The following is an 18,836-nucleotide window of genomic DNA, read 5'->3' as shown; positions in this document are numbered from 1 at the left end:
CTGATACAGGGTAAATAATTATTTCCTAACTATACAAAAAAAAAATGAAGAATCCCCAGGGCATTAAAAATTAACAGAAAATTTAGAATGCATATGGCTTAATCAGTATCACCTATTTTCATATATGACAGTATGGACCTTGAAATATTTTTAAACTCAAAATTTATGTCAACAAAAGAATCATTAGAAAAAAAGAAAAAAAGAGTTGGATCCATCCTTTTCACCTTGAACCAAATAAACTCCAGATGGATGAACAATTTAATAAAAATACTAAAGATATGGGAAAATTTAAAAAATAATTTAGGAGGGGAAAAACCTATGTATCACACATAATCCAGAAAGCAAAACAAATAATTAAATCTGACTGTCTATGGCTAAAACATTTCTGCGTAGCAAAAACTACAGCAAGCAAAATCAAAAGACAAACAAAAAACTGGGGAAAACTGTATCCAACTCATACAATGAAGGTTAGTTTCCCGAAAAAAGAAAGAACTCATAGAAACCAATATGAAAAAGGTCAACAATGTAGCCAAACAACAAACAGATGAGGAAATACAATTGCCTTTAAATACAAACTTCAGTTTACCCTACAATGAGAGAAATGAATGCATCAATTTAGCAGAAATAAATTTGACAATTCTGTGCTGTTGTGATTATGGAAAAAGATAAATCATACCATTGCTGAGTATGAAAATTGGCATAACTTCTAATAAGAACTGAGCAATTTCCACCAAAATTTAAAATGCACGTGTATCCCTTTGATCCATTAATTCTAGTTCTGGGAATTTATACTAGCTGTCTACCTGGTGCAAAATGTTGTATGTGTAAATTCATTCTTTGCAGTACATCTTTTAAAAGATTTATATATTTGAGAGAGAGTGAGAGCATGCACTGGGCAAGTAGAGGGAGGGGCAGGGGGAGAGAATCTTGAAGCAGACTCCCTGCTGAGCACAGAGCCCAATGCAGGGGTTTATCTCAGGACCCATGAGATCATGATCTCAGCCAAAACCAAGAGTCGGATGCTCAACTGACTGAGACATCCAGGTGTCTGGGCAGTACATTTTTTTTTTAATAGGAGAAGATTAGAAATAACTCAAGTACGATACTTTAAAAAATTGTTGCACATCAACATAGCAAATGCTATACAAAAAATAGGAAACTCTTCAGCTGATTTTGGACTGATCTCAAAGATGCCCTGTCAAAAGAAAACCTGGCACAAAACAGGGCACATAGCATGCTTCCCTTTCTGTATACATCAGAGAGAAAACAAATACATGCATGTATATGTGTATATGTGTAGAACAGATCTGGAAGGATACATCTGAAATTGTTTACACTGCCTGCCTCCAGGATGGGAGAGGAGGGCCCCAAGACAGGGAAGGGAGAAAAACCTTCCCCTCTTCATGCCCTTTGAATTTGCAACATGTTAATGCATTATGAACTTAAAAATAAAATTTAAATTAAAAATTAAAGACAAGAACAAAATCCATGTCAGCCACCTGTAATAGATGCACAGCCTACACATAAAATAGATGTATATATTCTGCACACACACACTACACACAGGCTCATACTGGAAGATAAAACTAGTAGGGAGGTAAAGCACCATTTTCTGAAAGGATCTGGACCTCCTACCTTTAAGTAATGCTATTGGCTGCAAATCAAAATCCCTTAAAGGGAGATTAATTTTTAGAAATGACTTTGTTATTCAGAGTCATGTCCAGTCAAGTCCAAGAATATAAACAAATGATTGAATTCAATAATCTTTTTGCTAGACATCAGTTTTAACTGAAGTCATAAGACCTGCTTTTCTGGGTGGCTCAAAGTATTTCTGAAGGCAATTACAAAAATGGAGTTCCAAAAACATTCTGTGAAACGGCTGCATCATGGAAACAAAGAAATTACCTGTCAACGTGACTACTTTGAAGACAAACATTAATTTGGATGTGTTAGATCTCAGTATTACATAGTCACACCTGGAAGGATGTTTTCATGAGTCTAGCTGTTGCAGCAGAAAAAATAAATACCACTCATTCCATACATAATTATAGACCAAGATGAAATGAGAAAATAAGACCAGAAAATAGTACTATCCACTGATACTATGATAATACCAAAAACCATACTCAATGACTAAGCATGGAACACATTAAGGGAATCCTTTTGGAGAATCATCCTTACTAGCATTAACTTCCAAAAATATATCAGAACAGTACAGCATCTATATTAAATAGTTACAAAAAAACAAATATGGTATCTGGGATTGGTTTCAAAATAACGGTGAGGGAAAGTTATAGACGACATTGGTTTTGAGCACGTACTATGGAGAGAGTGAAAGGGTAATCTGTCTACTTTTGTTTAGGTTTGAAATTTTTCACAGTAAGCATGAGGAAAAGAAAAAGTGGCTATGGAAATATATAGTTGAAAACAATCACATCTTAAGAATAAGCAGCTCTTTTCTCCAATGGTAGATGTTTCAAAGAAAAGAGTCTCTAAGGTTTTATGTTAGATTGCCATTGTTGGCAATAACAAGAAAACCATACCAATTTCGGAGTAAGTAGCTACTGGTTGGGAAATGATCTTATCTCTGTGAACTATTTTATACTAATATATTTAAATGAATAAAGCTACAGCCATCACCCAACTATCTTTAATGTTATGAGGGTATGTTTGAAAATACTCTCAAGAGAATATCACAGGTTTGCCTTCAAATTACAAAAAATGTACAATAATCTGCACCCATGTAAGTTTTAAATATTATGTGTTTTTTAAACTTAACATTTTTGTGGTGAATATGGTTCAGCAGGGCAGTAAAATGTATATAGGCTACAGGTTTTATATATGGAATTCAATGAACTTTGCATTGAAATGTGAAGCTGTTCACAGACAGGCATGAACTTTGATTAAGGATTTATACAGTCATCTCTACTCTCTAGTTTATCCCTAAGACGAACAGCATGATGATGTGGTCAGATGCCCAGAGCACAGGATTCATTTGGGATCTCACTTTTTTTTTCCCTTTTCTTTTCTTTTCAGCATCACACTTTTGATCTTGGTTTCCTTGGGAACATGAAATCAACTGGATGGGGGTTGGGGGAGACTCCAGATGTATTAATGTGCAAAATTTTGCTCCCTGTGCTAACTTTTCTCAAGTCAGTTAAATTGTACCTGCTCTTGCTACCTTAATAAGAAAAGACAAAAAAAAAAAAAATGACTGAAATGGTAAGGATATTTTGTACTCTAAAAGCATATATACTTTACAGTTCTTTAAGGTCTGTAGGACAAAGTGACCAGCACCTACTTTATGACTGGGCTGTGTGAGGTTTTAATTCTGGCTTTCATGTTTCCTATTTGTGTACTTTAGGACAAGTTATTTATTTATCTTCTTTGCCTAAATTTCACCAATTTTAATATGGTCATATCAATCACAGCTCTTCAAATATATCATGAGGATTGAGTGAGACACCGCAGCTAACACTCTGTGAGTATACTATGTCTAGACTCTATTCTAAGCACTTTAAAAATGGAACTCACTGGGGGGCACCTGGGTGGCCCAGTTGTTTGAGCATCAGACTCTTAGTTTCAGCTCAGGTTGTGATCTCAGGGTTGTCAGGATCACCCCAAGTTGGGCTCTGTGCTCAGCCTAGAGCCTGCTTGAGATTCTCCCTCTCCTTCTGCCCATGCCCCCACCCTCCCCCCATGCTCACATGCACACACACTCTCTCAAATAAATAAATATTAAAAAAAAAAAGTAAAAATAAAAACATAACCGAGTCAATCTTCACAACCTCCCTATGATGTCCACATTCTACCAGAGGAAGACAGGCAGGCAGGCAGAGAGATTAGGAAATTTTTTAAGGGCACCAATAGGATCTGGATATGAACTTGGGTGGTCAGAATCCAAAGTCTGCATCTCTGACCACTGCAGTGGGCCAGGACAGAACAGAAGCTCAAGTAGCATCTGTTGTTTCATCCTTGCAGGCCTGTAGGTAACTGTTTGATAGATGAGGAATCTCAGAAGATCAGCTTTATTTAAAATAAAGCCCCCTTTATTATAAAGGTGGTAAATGCCTTCCCTACTGTTTATTTTTTAAAATACTAATATTTAGGGGCACCTGGGTGGCTCAGATGGCTAAGAGTCTGCCTTCGGTCCAGGTCATGATGTCAGTGGTCTTGGGATCAAGTCCCGTGTTAGGCTCCTTGCTCAGCAAGAAGCCCGTTTCTCCCTCTGCCTGCTTCTCCCTCTGCTTGTGCTCTCACTCTCTGACAAACAAACAAAAATCTTTTTTTTTTTAAGATTTTATTTATTTATTTGACAGAGAGATCACAAGTAGGCAGAGAGGCAGGCAGGGGAGGGGGTGGGAGACAGACTCGCCGCTGAGCAGAGAGCCTGACGTGGGGCTCAGTCCCAGGACCCTGAGATCATGACCTGAGCTGAAGGCAGAAGCTTAACCCACTGAGCCACCCAGGGGTCCCGAATAAAAATCTTTAAAAAAAAAATACTAATATTTAAGCAGAATCATATCATTTATGAAAAATCTGGCATTTCTTATTTGGAGTTACCTAGTTTAGAATATCAAACATCAAATTTTCCAGCAGAGTGTTTTACAAAGAGATCTTAACTAGATAATATGGTATCCTCTCCAGAAGTGATAGAAATCACAAAATAACTTCTATTGAAAGTAGGATATTTTAAACGATCTAAGTAAATAAGCAACAATTTTTTACATTTCCATTCAACCTTCATAAAAATAGGCTACAGTCAATTTCCTTAAGAGTAAGCGTTCTTAGAAAAATTTGTATTAGTTCTATACTAGTGAACACTATTTACAATCAATAGAATTATATTAATGTTACAGGAAAACAATAAATAAATAGATACCGTCACAAAAGTTTACTACATTCTTGAAGGATTACCTAAAAGGGAAGAGCTACTGCATTAAACTTGAATTATCCACCAGCAGTAAGAATCTTTGGAATATTTTTAAAAACGCTAAAAATTATTCAGTTGCGTGTAGGTGTCGAAACTGGATGACACTCCAAGCAACGAGTTTAAATGTGATGACTCATCAGGTACCACATGAATCAAACAGCTGCCTCTGTCATTATTATGGGTATGAGTTTAGCTGCAAATTGTTACCAAAGCTCCACTGTATTGAAATCAAAGTCGAGTTGAAAAATATTAAATAATGTTATTGGACTTCCATGCATACTGGAAATGTGGCCAAGTCATAAACACATGTATAACCTGAAAATAAAAATATAACCCCTTCTAAAACCACAATGGGTTCTATAGTTACCAGCATGAAAAGAATCGGTTCTCGGAAGTTTCGCTGGTCACCAAATCATGATGAGTTAGAGAAATACCAAAATAAACTTATACTGTTCTAAATGAAAATGTTAAATCCACGGAGGAGGGATTTTAGGGGAAAACAAACAAAACCCCTCAAAAGCATGGACATTAAAACTATAAAGCGACATCTCTAATATTCTAAATTTATTTATATTTCAGTTAATTTTAGTCCTTGGTAGCACAGTCTTCCAACATTTGTTCTAGGCATTTATTTTTGAAAATGTTCACGTTCTAGCCCCCAAATAGATTTATTAAACTAATGAAAAGGGACGTAAAGGAAATTTCTGCTTCTTGGGTAGGTTTCAGTAGCGTCTTTTTGTGGCTCAGTAGAGAATATAAATTGCAACAGAAGGTGGCAGTGCTGAGCTAGAAAAGATAAAAAAATTCTTGCGCTCTAATAATAAGAGTTCACAGCCCAGGGACCCCAGGTTGATCATTACAGACTTTATTATGGATACATAATGTAAACTCTAGCAAGCCTAACTGTTAAACTAAATGTCTGTAAAATGACTAAAGGTTATGCAACAGGAAATCAAGGACAGTCACGGGATTTCAAGAAATAGGTTCTTTATAGCACGCTGACCTCACCTGATCAATAATGCCCCCCCCAAAACTAGTGAAACGTGTTTATCAAAACAATAAAATGCAAACTTTTTAAAGGAATCCATGAGACAGAAAGGTCCATGCAGCTTACCATTCATCGGGAGAACAGCCATAATCCTCAGGTTCAGGGACATGGCTTCAGAAAGCAAGAGGGGGGCAGAAAGAGGAAAAAATCATCACAGAAAGGCTGGAAACAGAAAAGCATGAGTAAAGGAAGTACTGAAAGATGGATCTTGAAAAAGTTAAGGAAATGAACTTTTAGTTGATTCTGAAAGAATGGCAGTTAGTATAGTAAGTAGAACACAATTTATGGTAGCTAAGAAGATTTATAAAATTATTCTTTAACAGGACAGCCACCTCGCCTCTTGGTTGTGGAATTTACTCATTTGATTCCTAGAATTCAATATTCACTAAGAAATATTTTAACCTAGAGGTTTAAATACATGCTAAACCAATGGAAAATTAAGTACATGTTCTGTCATCAGAATAAAGTGCTTTATGTAAACAAACATACTAATACTTAGGAACAAACAATTACACTGATAAAATTTGCCAAGTACATTTCAGAAACAAATTTGACTTTCATAAAGTAATGGGTCTTTAAACAGGTATATTAAAGTAAAAGTTAATTACATTTCTATAATTAAATGGAACCACATTTTAAAAGATGAACTGATCCTCAAAATTTTTCACCTAAACCATAATTCACTCATTAAGCCATTTGTTATTTCAAACAGAAAATACATTCATTAATAATATTAATTTCCTCCTTTGGCTCATTTGAGCATCAGGAAAAGTCTGACTGACATACAGCTTTTGTTTCCAAAAGCCACTTGTGAATTCAGTCAAAGGATATATAACTGCAGATTTTCTTTTATGTATTTATTACATTTTTCTTTTTACTGTTCAAATCTTTTCCAGCTTTGTGGAGATATAATTGATGTATAACCCTGCACAAGATTCAGGGATACAACATGACGATTTGATACACTTACACACTTTGATGTGATTACCTCCACAGTGGGAACTAACACCTGCATCTGTCACATAATTACCATTGTGTGTGTGGGCACGTGGGGTGGGAAAATTCAAGATCTATTCTCTTCGCAGCCAGAACTCATTTTCTTATCCCTCATTTCTCTCACTATATATGACCATTCAATATTTTCCCTTTAAATTTATTAGCTATCAACTGAGTTTAAAAAAAATGCAGAGTTCAGTAATGTAAATGTAGAGTGATTCATTTTTTTTGATAAGAAACACATTTCACTGAAAACCCGTGGAGTCCTTTCACTCCCTCTGTCTCCATCCCGTTCCCTCTATCCTTACACCAAACCTGCTGCAGCACGAGCCTCACCATTGGAAGGCATCTCTTTCACCTGCAAAGCAGGAAACTGCTTCCAGTGCGGTATCCACGGTCATTAGTCACAATGAAGGCAGTCCCTTCTACTCACTATTCTCTCTTGCACCAAATGACTTTTGTGGATGCTTGAGAGGAAGGGCTAACCGAGCCTCCTGTGGGCTGGAGTCCCAGAAAAAATGATGACCCGCTGCAAAGCTCTGTGGAAACTGGCTGCAGCCTAGCGCTTAAGGCAATCACTTCTGATCAACCTCAAGGCTTGGACTCTAGCCACCCCCAGACTGTACCAGGGGAGGCCAGTGCTACCCAAGCAAAAACACTGTGCTAAGGTTCTGTTATGTTGCACCGGAGCTGGACGGCAATCCCCGATCTCACATCAGGAAAGGGGCCAGTACATGTCTACTAATACAGTTTAAAAGATGCAAAGCTTGAGACTCAGGGTCTTTTCTCTTGGGTTGGGTCTAGCCCTGGCAGATGCTACTCAGAATGTGATGAGCAGCAGGAGACCCAAATGTCTGCTAGTGCCCCTGTGTGCATAAGTTTCCCCAGGACTGCTGTTGGGGCAGCTCTGGTGTATATGGGCTATCTGGTCATTTGCCTTTGTGTACATGTCAGTACTGCTGTATCCGCCTGGTAAGGTCTTCGCTTAATCAAACCCATTTTTACATCTCAGCTCAAGGATCACTTTCTCATGGACCAGTCCCTCACCTGTCTGATTGGATCAAATCCTCATCATAGACTCATGTGGACCTCTGCACTGTGTTTTATCTTTGATTAGTTAATTAACACCCATTAATCCCCAATTAGACTATAAATTTCAGGAGGGCAGAAACCACGTGAACTTTTGCTGATCATTACAACCCTATCATTTAACAAAGTGCCACATACATAGGAGATATTTGTTGAAGCCTATAAATACATAAATGAATGGCATTTACCCAGCTCTTACCATGGTGGGCAGTAAGATAAATTTGTTGGTTATAATCTAGACCTTGGGGCTAAGTTTTATGGTAATTGTGAGGTTTCTTGTGATGAATCTCTTCTCAGTTTGAAGTACTGATCCTTTCAGTGAACATATTATTAAACAAAATATGATCATGTTAAACTATTCATAGATTATATTCATATGTACATAGAGATTGCTACATAGAGATTTCTACAGGGAAAATGTCAATGAAATGTTTTTAACACTGATTAAATGATTAATGCAACAAAAATCACTCTTTAGTTGGCTTACTAGAATTTTCTTTTTTTTTCCCCCCAACTTTAGAGCCTGTATTATGTAAAGCTTTGTCCAGCTCATCAGCTCATTCTAATAGTAAGGTCCAAATTACCGACAAAGAGGATACCTAGGATTATAGCCCATTACATTCACTATTGAGAGTCCTAGCCATTGAATGTATAAGTCACTTTACCCATTCCTGGTATTCCAGTTACTTTGATAAAATTGACTCATTCCTTACAGAAAGGAAGTTGCTGAAATGATACTTTAACAAATGTTTAGCAGTAGAATTTCTAATTTGTAATAAGTTAAATTTACAGATGACATCAGTTTACATTTAATCGAAGAAATGTCTAATGAAACAATCTAGTAAGTTTAAACACAGTAGCATCTCTGACAAAGTTGAACTCTACAAAATCATCACTGCTACATATGTACAAATCTTTATTTTGATGCCCATGATGAATTCAATCTGGGCAGTGGTTATGTGAAAATGAGAGAAAAATTACCAAGATTAAATTTTGAAGCATTGTGTTGTGTTAAATATTATCGTCATACAAATTTAAGGAATAATGGGCAAAAATGAGGATACCTCAAGTCCTCTCTTCAGACCCATACAAGTCAACAGAACTCACCTCTGACTCTACCTAGGGTAAAACTAGGCTTTATCTTACTTCTTAAAAAATGCTTAACAAGGATCTGTTCTGAAATTGGAACCCCAAAAGCATTTGCTAATTTATGAATATGTGGGATGTTCTCCTTTATCCTGGTTTGTCCTGGGGAGATAGAACACCATGCTTTCTTCCGCTAGAGTTGAAGGTACATGTACATAATTGTTCCCCATATTAAGCAAGTGTTAACACTGCAACAGAGCAAAAGGGATTGCAAAACCATGTTATTTCCCCTCTGGGTTCCGATAAGCCAAGAGTGGCCAGAGGAAATTCCCACAGAAAGATGGCTGACAGTAACCACTTTCCTTGCTGAGTTTGGTGGAATTAAGGAACAGTGGTATGTCTCTTACTATAAACACCTAAGCATCTGAAGTCTCCTGTATCAACAACTTCCTATATCAACCACTCTCTACGATACAATGTTGACATTCTGAATGCCCATCAGGATGTTTGGGGGAGGGGATGTTGATAAAAAAAAAATCAGGGTTAAAGATCCTAAATACACATACACAACACTACATGATTATTGGAAGCAGTTTAACAACTCGCTTCACTCGGCAAGTCTTCTGGTATTCTCAAAAACATGATATATCACCCAAGAAAGAAATGTATTTCTGTTTATGTAAGTTAAAATTGGCAAACAAAAGGATAGCTTTTTAAAAAATTCTAATAAAACATGTTTTTACATTTTTTATATCTAGAATTTTATAACTGGAAAACAGTTTTAGAGATTATATTCTCTCACTATCCTCAGTTTAAGGAATTTGGAATATTTGGAAGGAATTATTGATAGTTTCATGGTAGATTAGTGACAAAGCTAGGACTAGAGGTCATGTCTTATGACTGCCCCTCAATATTAAGAGATATTATTTGCCCAAGAGAAAAATTGTTTTTCTGGAAACTTAATCTAAATGATGACCGTTCTTAACTCTTAATACTTCTTTAATATTTACCAGTCTCAAACCGACCCTATCACATAAGGGTTGTCAATGATAATACCACCAACAGATCCAGAAAGAACACTGCTCTTTAGAACTAGTGCCTGGACGTGTTTAAGGGCTTGTTGCAAGAATAAGAAAAAACTTGACCGAATGCAGGAGACAGGCTAGATCTCATTCTAGCTTTCTGTTCTGGTAAGTTCACAATCAATATTTACTCATTTGAAGAACTTGCTTGTCCAACTGGAAACTGGCAAAGTAAAAACAAATTCATTTATGAATGCAGAATTTTTATAAAACAGTCTTCATGAGTCTGTCAGCAAGGATAATACAACACACTCCAGAAATACAGTCTGCCTCTCCTTCTCTTGCCTGGCTTACCTGTGGGTCAAATATGCATGACCTTGACAAGTGCCTGTCCCCCTCTAGGGCAACTAACCAAATTACAAGGCTGGTAGCAAGTGGTGGGGAGGAGTAAGGAGAGCCTTTTCTAGGGGAGTTGGGAGAACTTCAGATAAAGAGGAAAGATGCAAAATGGTATCCAGCCCTGGAAACAGTAAGTATGCTTCTTAAATTAACATCCTGTCTTCTCAAAGTGTGAAAAAGCCGCTCAATCAAATGTCTTTTCAGCTTCATTTACACATACAGTTTGAAGTCAGTTTTAGTCACACTCTCTGCTAACCCAAAGAACAGGGTATCTGCCTCCATCTACTTCTCTCTGTAGACCCTTGTATAGGAGTAACCATTGCTTTTAGAATTTTTTACCAAATAGTTATTTATTTGTAATTTTAACTAAGGCGTTTTCAAAATTCAATACATTATTTTTATACTAGCTTACTGTTTGGAGACAGAGTGTGAGTGGGAAAGAGTGAGTACAAACCAGAAAACCCAAACGAAAGTGCTCTTGCTTAAATGGTTGAGGGATCGGTATTTCCCAGTCTCACTTATAGATAAGGATAGTTGGAAAATTTGTTAATAGGTCGTGGTCAAGGTCACTCCAACCAAGGAAAGTTTCATCTTTTGATCACATCATTTTTGGAAATGTACAGATTAATTTAGTCACATTATCCGAAAAAGTATTTCAGAAAGAAGGCTTTTGAAGGATTTAGGTAAACATAACTCAAAGAAAGAAATAAATCAATTCTTAACAAGCATATTGTAAAGGACATTAGGAGCCTGATAAAAGTTTCTGAGGGTATTATACATTATACACTGGATTTCAGAGTTTCATGTCCCCACCTCCTTTCCACCATCAGAAATTTAGATTGCTTGTGATTGCAAAGAGGAGAGACAATAAAAGAAAAAGCAAATCAAAGGCCTAACTATCAGAGAAACGACGATATTTTAACATCATTGAAAACTGTCCAAGGACACTCTGTACGTTATTACAACATTGTACTCTAACTTCATGGCAATGTAGAGGGAACTGTATTTTTACTTCATGACCAGAACCAGATAGAGACTTTTAGCAAACTCCAAACACAGAAATACTACTGCCTAGAACCTCCACCTCATAGATAATTCCAAATGAAAAACAACTTCAAACTATAACACAAAACACACATGTATGCTAAAGTCAAAACAGGGGCTTTTTATGTAGAAAAAAAAAAATTTCCACTAGTAAGAACTCTCAAAACATGCCAAACTTTTTGCACTAATTAAATGTGTATTTCACATTCTAATTAAAGGGGGGAAAAACTCACCCATAAGCAACTCCGGCTATGGTGCACTTCTTAAACTGCATTACATTGCAGGTCAGAGTACCAGTTTTGTCAGAGAATATGTATTTTACCTAAAAAAAAAAAAGTTTAAAATTTCTTATTAAAATTTCAGAAGTCTTTTTATGTCAGTCTCTCACAGAGGGGGAAAAATGCCCCTTAAATAATTCTTTTTATCCATCTTGTTATATTACAGGGGCACCATGAATGCTATTAATTGATGATTTTCTTTGCATTCATTAAGAAATATGCATGAGTTGGTTTTTTTTTTTAGTATTTTAGCAATGAATCATTTCATGTATGAACTGTAAAGACTATCAAGATGTTAGAAAAACTGCAGCCATACAGAAATCTGCCTTAACATGGTCTGAATTTCCACTAGAAATGGCCACTACTGTGACTTAACATTTATGGAGCACTAAAACATCTACCAGGATTTCTCACCATAACAATTACAGAATTAGTAAAGGCTTGTGCAATTAACTTCATATAACATCCGGATTGGTATGAAAAAGGATAATTCTGGCAGAAATGCTATTTGAAAAGAATTAGCAAATGGCAAGAATACAGAATACGAATTTTTCCTGAGCTCATATGTAAATATGGATTACAAAGATATACATATATGTGAATGCAGTATGAATTATAAATCTAAAATTCCTGTTTGATCACTTTCATACTTTGACTTACACAACATCAGTGATCAAGTTAACTTTTTCTTCCTTTCTGGTCAAAAGCTATGAGCAATTTTAATACTGAGAGTTTATCACTCAAAATAGCCAATACTTTACTACTAACTAGATTATTATATGCTGAAGGAAATCCTTTCCTGCAATACCTTATCTGAGAGCAAAATAGACTTTAAATGTTTTTAAAACTTCGTTTACTAAAAATGGTAATTACATACTAACATGTATTTATGCAGATTATCCAAATAATCTGCATAATTAGGAGCTGTCAATTCATATGAAGTTGCCACCTATGGCAGAAATGACAATGAATCTGACATCCCATTTAATGTATCAACAGAAATTCAGTGTACCTGGCCAAGTTCCTCATTCAGATTCGACGTTCGAGCCATAGCAGCAGTGTCTGTGGGTTCGTAGTGCATGTCGAGATCCTTTTTTGTTTTAAATAAAAGAAATTACTAAATGCAATTGGTAACAAGAGATTGACTGAAATTTTCTTTAACTAGTGAGTTATAACATGAAGCCACTCTCATCTCTGGCCTTTCTACACTGTTTCAGTTGATTTCCCTGAAAAGTACTCAGTAGAGAATATTATATTTCATAGGAAGGGCAGGACAGCATGGCAATTAGAGTGCATCTCTGCAATCAGGCAATCTTGAATTTTTTCATAATTCTACCATTTTCTAGATAGGTGACGTGTGGTAAGGATTAAATAAAATAATGTACGTGAAGTACTTCCTAAAGCATCTGACACAACATAAGTACTTAATGCAGCTAAAATAAGAGCATGAACATTGCTCAAATAATGAAGATTTTTAAACCCCTAGGAAAATTACCTAAGAGATTCTATCTGGTTATACTTTCTTGGCTCAGCTCCCTTCCAGTGCATATACTTGAAAGCAGAAGGAGTGCACTTCTCAAAACCCAAACAAAAATGTACAGCTTTTTTACCAATTTGTACTTGTTCTTTACCCAAACAATATGAGGTCTGACTCTTACCCTATAAGAATTAGTATTTTCCAGAGTACACCATTTTATTGCCAAGTCAGGGTTAACAAATTTTTACAAGTCAAAGGAAAAGGACAAATCTGATCTTTCCCACATCTGCATTTCAGACTGATCTGCCTCAGTTCTGAAGTAAGCTGTTGACTTGTAGGAGCTTTGTTCTAAGAAAGCTATTAAGCAACTGAGCCATGTTCAAAGAGGAATGAATGGAACGGGGAGTAAGTTGGACTTCCTTGATCATCAAGTCTGATAAGGAACAGAAGGAGATAGGGAAGATGTGATAGAAGAAAAGGCATGAAGCTGAGTTCTTTTTGTTTGAAGATTTATTTATTTTAGAGAGAGAGAGAGTGTGTGTATGCTAGTGGGGGGAGAGAGAAAATCTCAGGCAAGACTCCACCTTGAGCACAGAGCCCCATGCAGGGCTCAATCTCACGACCCTGAGATCACAGCCTGAACCAAAACCAAGAGTGGGGTGCTTAACCAACTGAGCCACCCAGGCACCCTACCTGAGTTTTAATACTTTGCAAGACTAACATTCAGAAACAAGATTAGACATTTTCCTAAAAGATCAGATAGAACCAGTATCAAAGGGGGGCAGTAACTGATCTCATTTCTACACACGGAATTGCTGGCGGTAAGAGAACTGTCAGCAATGTTATCGAATCTATCGAATAGAAAGGTGGTTGGAAAGCATATGCCTGCTGGCCTCCTCCAATACTCAAATTATGTCATTATTTGAAGCAAATATTACTTTTAAAAATCCAAGTACAAAATAATAAAGTGACTAGTTATTTGATTTTCAAAATGAGTCACCTTATGATTTCTTATTGCAAAGTGGGAAACCTCAATAGGCTTTAATTGTATTTACACAAATGTTATTACATAATTTTTCAGCAACACATTCCCTGCATGAAATAAGTCACACCTGCAGCTCATTTCAGATTTCTAAATTTTACTGGGGTTGTACCAACGAATTGGACAATTTGACAGGTAAGGTGGATCACTTACCATGGGAAGGTAGTGAGCAGTGGCAAAAGCATCATCAGTTATAATTTTTAAAAATCCCAATATTGTTCACTTAAAAGACTTTTAAATAATTTAAAAAGATAACGTCAAAAGATAATACCCAAGTTTCCCAAAATAAAAGAAAAAATGAAACTTTCTGGCAGATTAAGTCTGAAGGCTTCTTTAATTTACATAAATTCATTAATTTTAACTTCGGCAAAATAAAACTAAGAACAACACATTTTATAAACAAAATAGTTAGGAAACAGATGTCCAGCACATTTTTCCGAGATTAAAAAAATTCGAGAAGAAAAAAATTAAGCACAGCTGAATTTGTTTACAGTGGGGGAAAAATAAACTACATAGGTATATAAAACAAGACTGACAGACTGGTTGTAACAAGCAGTGAATACAGTGTTATTTCTAGAGCACTCGATTATTTAGGACGCTGTTTGCTATGCTGTGAGATTCCTTTGCTCTACATTACCACCGTGAGATGCTGGTAAAGCATGTTTTATCATTCCTGTCTAAAGGCCCAAGAAAATAAGTCTCAAAGAAGTCAAGTGGCTTGGCAAAGTTCACACAGCTAGTAATTATAGAACTACAACAATAATCCAGATATTTTAACTCCAAACCTCATGGTTCTCCTTTTCCCCAAGTTTTCTTAACTGGAGACTTAGTTCCCCAGAATGTCTAGTCTATAAACTTGTGTGATTTTAAGATAAAGAGTTTTTGCTATTGATTTTTACATGTCAAATGAATTTGTTATCATCATATTAGAGTCAAAAATATTTTGAAATGCCATCTTGCAGTCAATAAAAGGGAAGGTATCATTAAGATTTTGTTTCTGAGAGATCAAAGGACATTACAAGGGGACTGCCCAGCTGGTTCAGTCAGTATGCAACTCTTGATCTTGGGGTCATGAGTTTGAGCCCCGCATTGACTGTAGAGATAACCAAAAAAAATTTTAAATCCTCCGGGTGCCTGGGTGGCTCAGTGGGTTAAGCCTCTGCTTTTGGCTCAGGTCATGATCTCAGGGTCCTGGGATCAAGCCCCACATTGGGTTCTCTGCTCAGCAGGGAGCCTGCTTCCCGCCCCGTCCCTACCACCTGCCTCTCTACTTGTGATCTCTGTCAAATAAATAAATAAAATCTTAAAAAAAAATTAAAATCCTCAAAAGACCCTATCGAAAAAAAAGACAAAACATATATTTAGAATGATGAAAAATAGTAATTCATATTTACCCAATTTATGAAGTATGCCTGGGTAAATTTCACCACTTCTAATGTAACCAGTAAGCTGATTGGAATGAGATTGTTGAAAAGGATGATGAAGGTCAAGAAATTCAGTCCAAAATTATTAGCACCACCATCTGTTGGGGGAGGTGGGAAGAAAGTCATTTGTAGTTTTATGTATTTCATTTGGGGTGACCAGAACTTCAGCGTAACAGAAGTTTTCCATATTACACAACATCTCGAGATAGTTTGGGAGGAACACTGTGCTGATAACATATCCTTATTCTCAAATACATTCAAGACGGATCAGTACGTTGGTAGTACTATTAAGAACTTCATAATGGTACTAACGAATGAAAGCACTGCCCAATATTTCAAATCCTGTTCCAAACAGGAAGTTTAGAGATATCAGGGACAGGACTATGGGTTTATAAATGTAAAATCTCCACTGGGCAAAATCATTTTTATATAAATTATTAAAAAAGCACTTTTGATTTATAAAGCATGCCTTAAAAGCAATCAAACAAAACAGCAGCAAAACTAATCCAAATAGTAAAAAACAATGTATTCCCTAGGTAAATCACACCCTGCCTCTTTGATAATGAAAACAGAACCACTATGGCAGACACACTGTGAAGTACATGAAGAAATAAACCAATGGGAGTCATAACAGTTCCAATGTTGAAATCATAAATCAGTGTTAAAAAAAAAAGTTGGAATAGTCACAAAACTAAAAATCAATAGTATAAAAACTGAAAAAAAATCAATTTTGTGACAAGGTTTACTAGAATTTGTTTTCACGCTTCTGGAAATTAAGTATTTATTGGTTAAGTACTCATTAAAAGGCAATGCAAACTTATTTTCCAGAAATATTCAGGTATGGTACATTAATCCCACAATAGTAAAAGGACAGATGGTCCAAAAAGACCATATTTACCAAGCTTTCCCTAAGACAAGATGACCGTTAACATGGAATTTACTGCATTCATGAGTTCAAATGAAAGGATATTCAATTTAAACTTTTTATAAGCATGTGCTCTACTTCTGGTGCTTTAAATATAATCAATCTGCTTTCTTCACCAGGTTACCACCTGTGTTAAAATATTTTTAAAGAATGAATAACATTAATGAAAATAATATTAATGAACTAACATTTTATACTATTCTAGAGTGATCACTTTTAAGGATTCTGAAATTTTGGAGACTCTAGCAACATTTTACTTTCTTTTACTGGAAACTGCACTGAAACATAAAAATTAAATGCCCAGTTATCTTGCCAACAGGTTTTCTTTTTAGGAATTATAGGAAATCCCATGAGCATGAAACAAATGCATGTTTTAATGAAAGAAAAAAATAAATACAACAGGCCCTTTCATGCTTACAATTTAGGTTGAGATACCAGTCCTTTCCAGAATGCCTCCGATTCCAAATGGCTGAGCCCACAGAACAGATAAGAGACATGGCAATTAAGATACAAAATAAAATCAAAATTTGTACATTTGTAATCCGTTCCACATTTGAGAGTTTAAGTGGTGGACTTGTTGAATTCTGTAAAAAGAGACAAGATGAGCAATAAAAAATGTGTACACATTGATTGAGTACATCTATTTGGTATTTTGATGAAGACGACAAAGTCACAACTCAAAATCTAGACATGGGTAGACACTTGAAAATTATACAGAAAAAAATCACAGCTGTAATAAGCTGTCAAATGTTAGCCACCTAATTTTTTTTCCCCCGAAGCCCACTATACCTCAAGCCTTTTTATAGGATATAAAATAATAAGAAGAAGAGAAGGAAATAGGACTCCTCTTAGAGACATAACTTTTGCATAGTGGTGGGGAAGATGAAGAAGGCGTTACTTGACTACTGAAGCAAAGAGGGTAGAAGAGAGGCACTTGGCAGCTCAGCTCAGGAAGAGAGGCAGAGAAGGTGGCCTCTGTACCCCTAACTCTTGGAAGTTACAAAATATGAAGGCCCCATTTGAAGGACCTCTGGTTTCCAGATTTCTGGTGGCATTCAGTAACTGTTTTGCTGATCACGGCAATGGTCTAAGTTGTCCTGGCTATAAAGAATAACGGAAGTCAGTCTCCTCAGCTGTGGTCAATGATAAAAACGATCATGCTAACCAAGGCATCTATAGAATAGAAAATTAAATCTGTCATAATAGATATAAAATAATGGTTGACAGAATTTATAGAATGGTGAAGGGTAGAATCATTATGGTTACGGTGGAATCAGTAATAGCTGTTTCTCTCCATTAAAAATGGCTTAACAAAGAAATGTTAGCAAAAAGGGGTCAACATTTGGCTCACTAATCCTTCTTTTAATTTAACAAAAAAATAGAGAGTTATAAAATTTGATCACAGTCTTAAAACAAAATTATAAGACAAATACTTTCATGTAGAGCACATTTCATGTAGGACACAGAATACTTTCATGTAGAACATGTCATTGCATAGACAATAGTATCAACCACTGTAAGAGTAAATGGGAACAACACAGGAAATCATTAAGAGTTCATGCATTGTTGGTCTCGAATGAAACTTTCCAGTATTCTTGTGCACATGAGCCATTTTATGGCCCTAAACACTGAAGAACGAGATTCTGAATGTACAGAGTAGGGCTCAGGAGTCTGTGACAGATGGTTTGCTATGTTTGGGACTACTGCATAGAGAGCTACAAATAGCGCATTTTCAAGAGAATACATCCACAAGGTTTCTCATAGATAAAAAAATCCCACCTGCATCAGCTTGGTGTCATGTCCAGTGTAGACAACTATTCCATGAACCCACTGTGTATTTCTCAACTGGGCACCTCGAAGAAGAATCTGATCTGCTCCCAGGGGGACAGTGCTAGGACAGATGATGTTGACGTTAGAAACAACATTTTCTAAAGTGCCTAAGAATGCTACAGCTACTACAGAGTTCCAACGGGGGTTCTGCTATTAAAATAGCCAGCCCTTCTCACATTTGCCTTATTTTTAGAAAAAGAAGTAATTTTCCTACCAGTACGAATAATTTGTTTTACACAAGGA

General features: G+C 36.1%; 1 protein-coding gene across 4 annotated transcripts in view; it reads right to left on the bottom strand.

Annotated features, from left to right (window-relative positions):
• The window catches only part of ATP8A1 (ATPase phospholipid transporting 8A1), a 228,671-nt gene that overhangs the window by 133,049 nt on the left and 76,786 nt on the right, over positions 1–18,836 (bottom strand). For 3 of the 4 annotated variants that reach the window (XM_045988323.1, XM_045988314.1, XM_045988340.1), the window contains 6 exons: positions 18,543–18,654; positions 17,182–17,347; positions 15,809–15,936; positions 12,908–12,985; positions 11,851–11,939; positions 6,048–6,092 (listed from right to left, as the gene is read on the bottom strand). In XM_045988323.1, the coding sequence (XP_045844279.1) occupies positions 6,048–6,092; positions 11,851–11,939; positions 12,908–12,985; positions 15,809–15,936; positions 17,182–17,347; positions 18,543–18,654 (618 nt within the window). The remainder of the gene's footprint in view (positions 1–6,047; positions 6,093–11,850; positions 11,940–12,907; positions 12,986–15,808; positions 15,937–17,181; positions 17,348–18,542; positions 18,655–18,836) is intronic. The other variant, XM_045988331.1, reaches the window with a different exon arrangement.

The sequence above is a fragment of the Meles meles genome, chromosome 2 (assembly GCF_922984935.1).
Source record: "Meles meles chromosome 2, mMelMel3.1 paternal haplotype, whole genome shotgun sequence".
Classification (NCBI taxonomy): domain Eukaryota; kingdom Metazoa; phylum Chordata; class Mammalia; order Carnivora; family Mustelidae; genus Meles; species Meles meles.
Note: the sequence above shows the minus strand (reverse complement) of the source record. Positions and strands in the feature narration are given on the sequence as shown.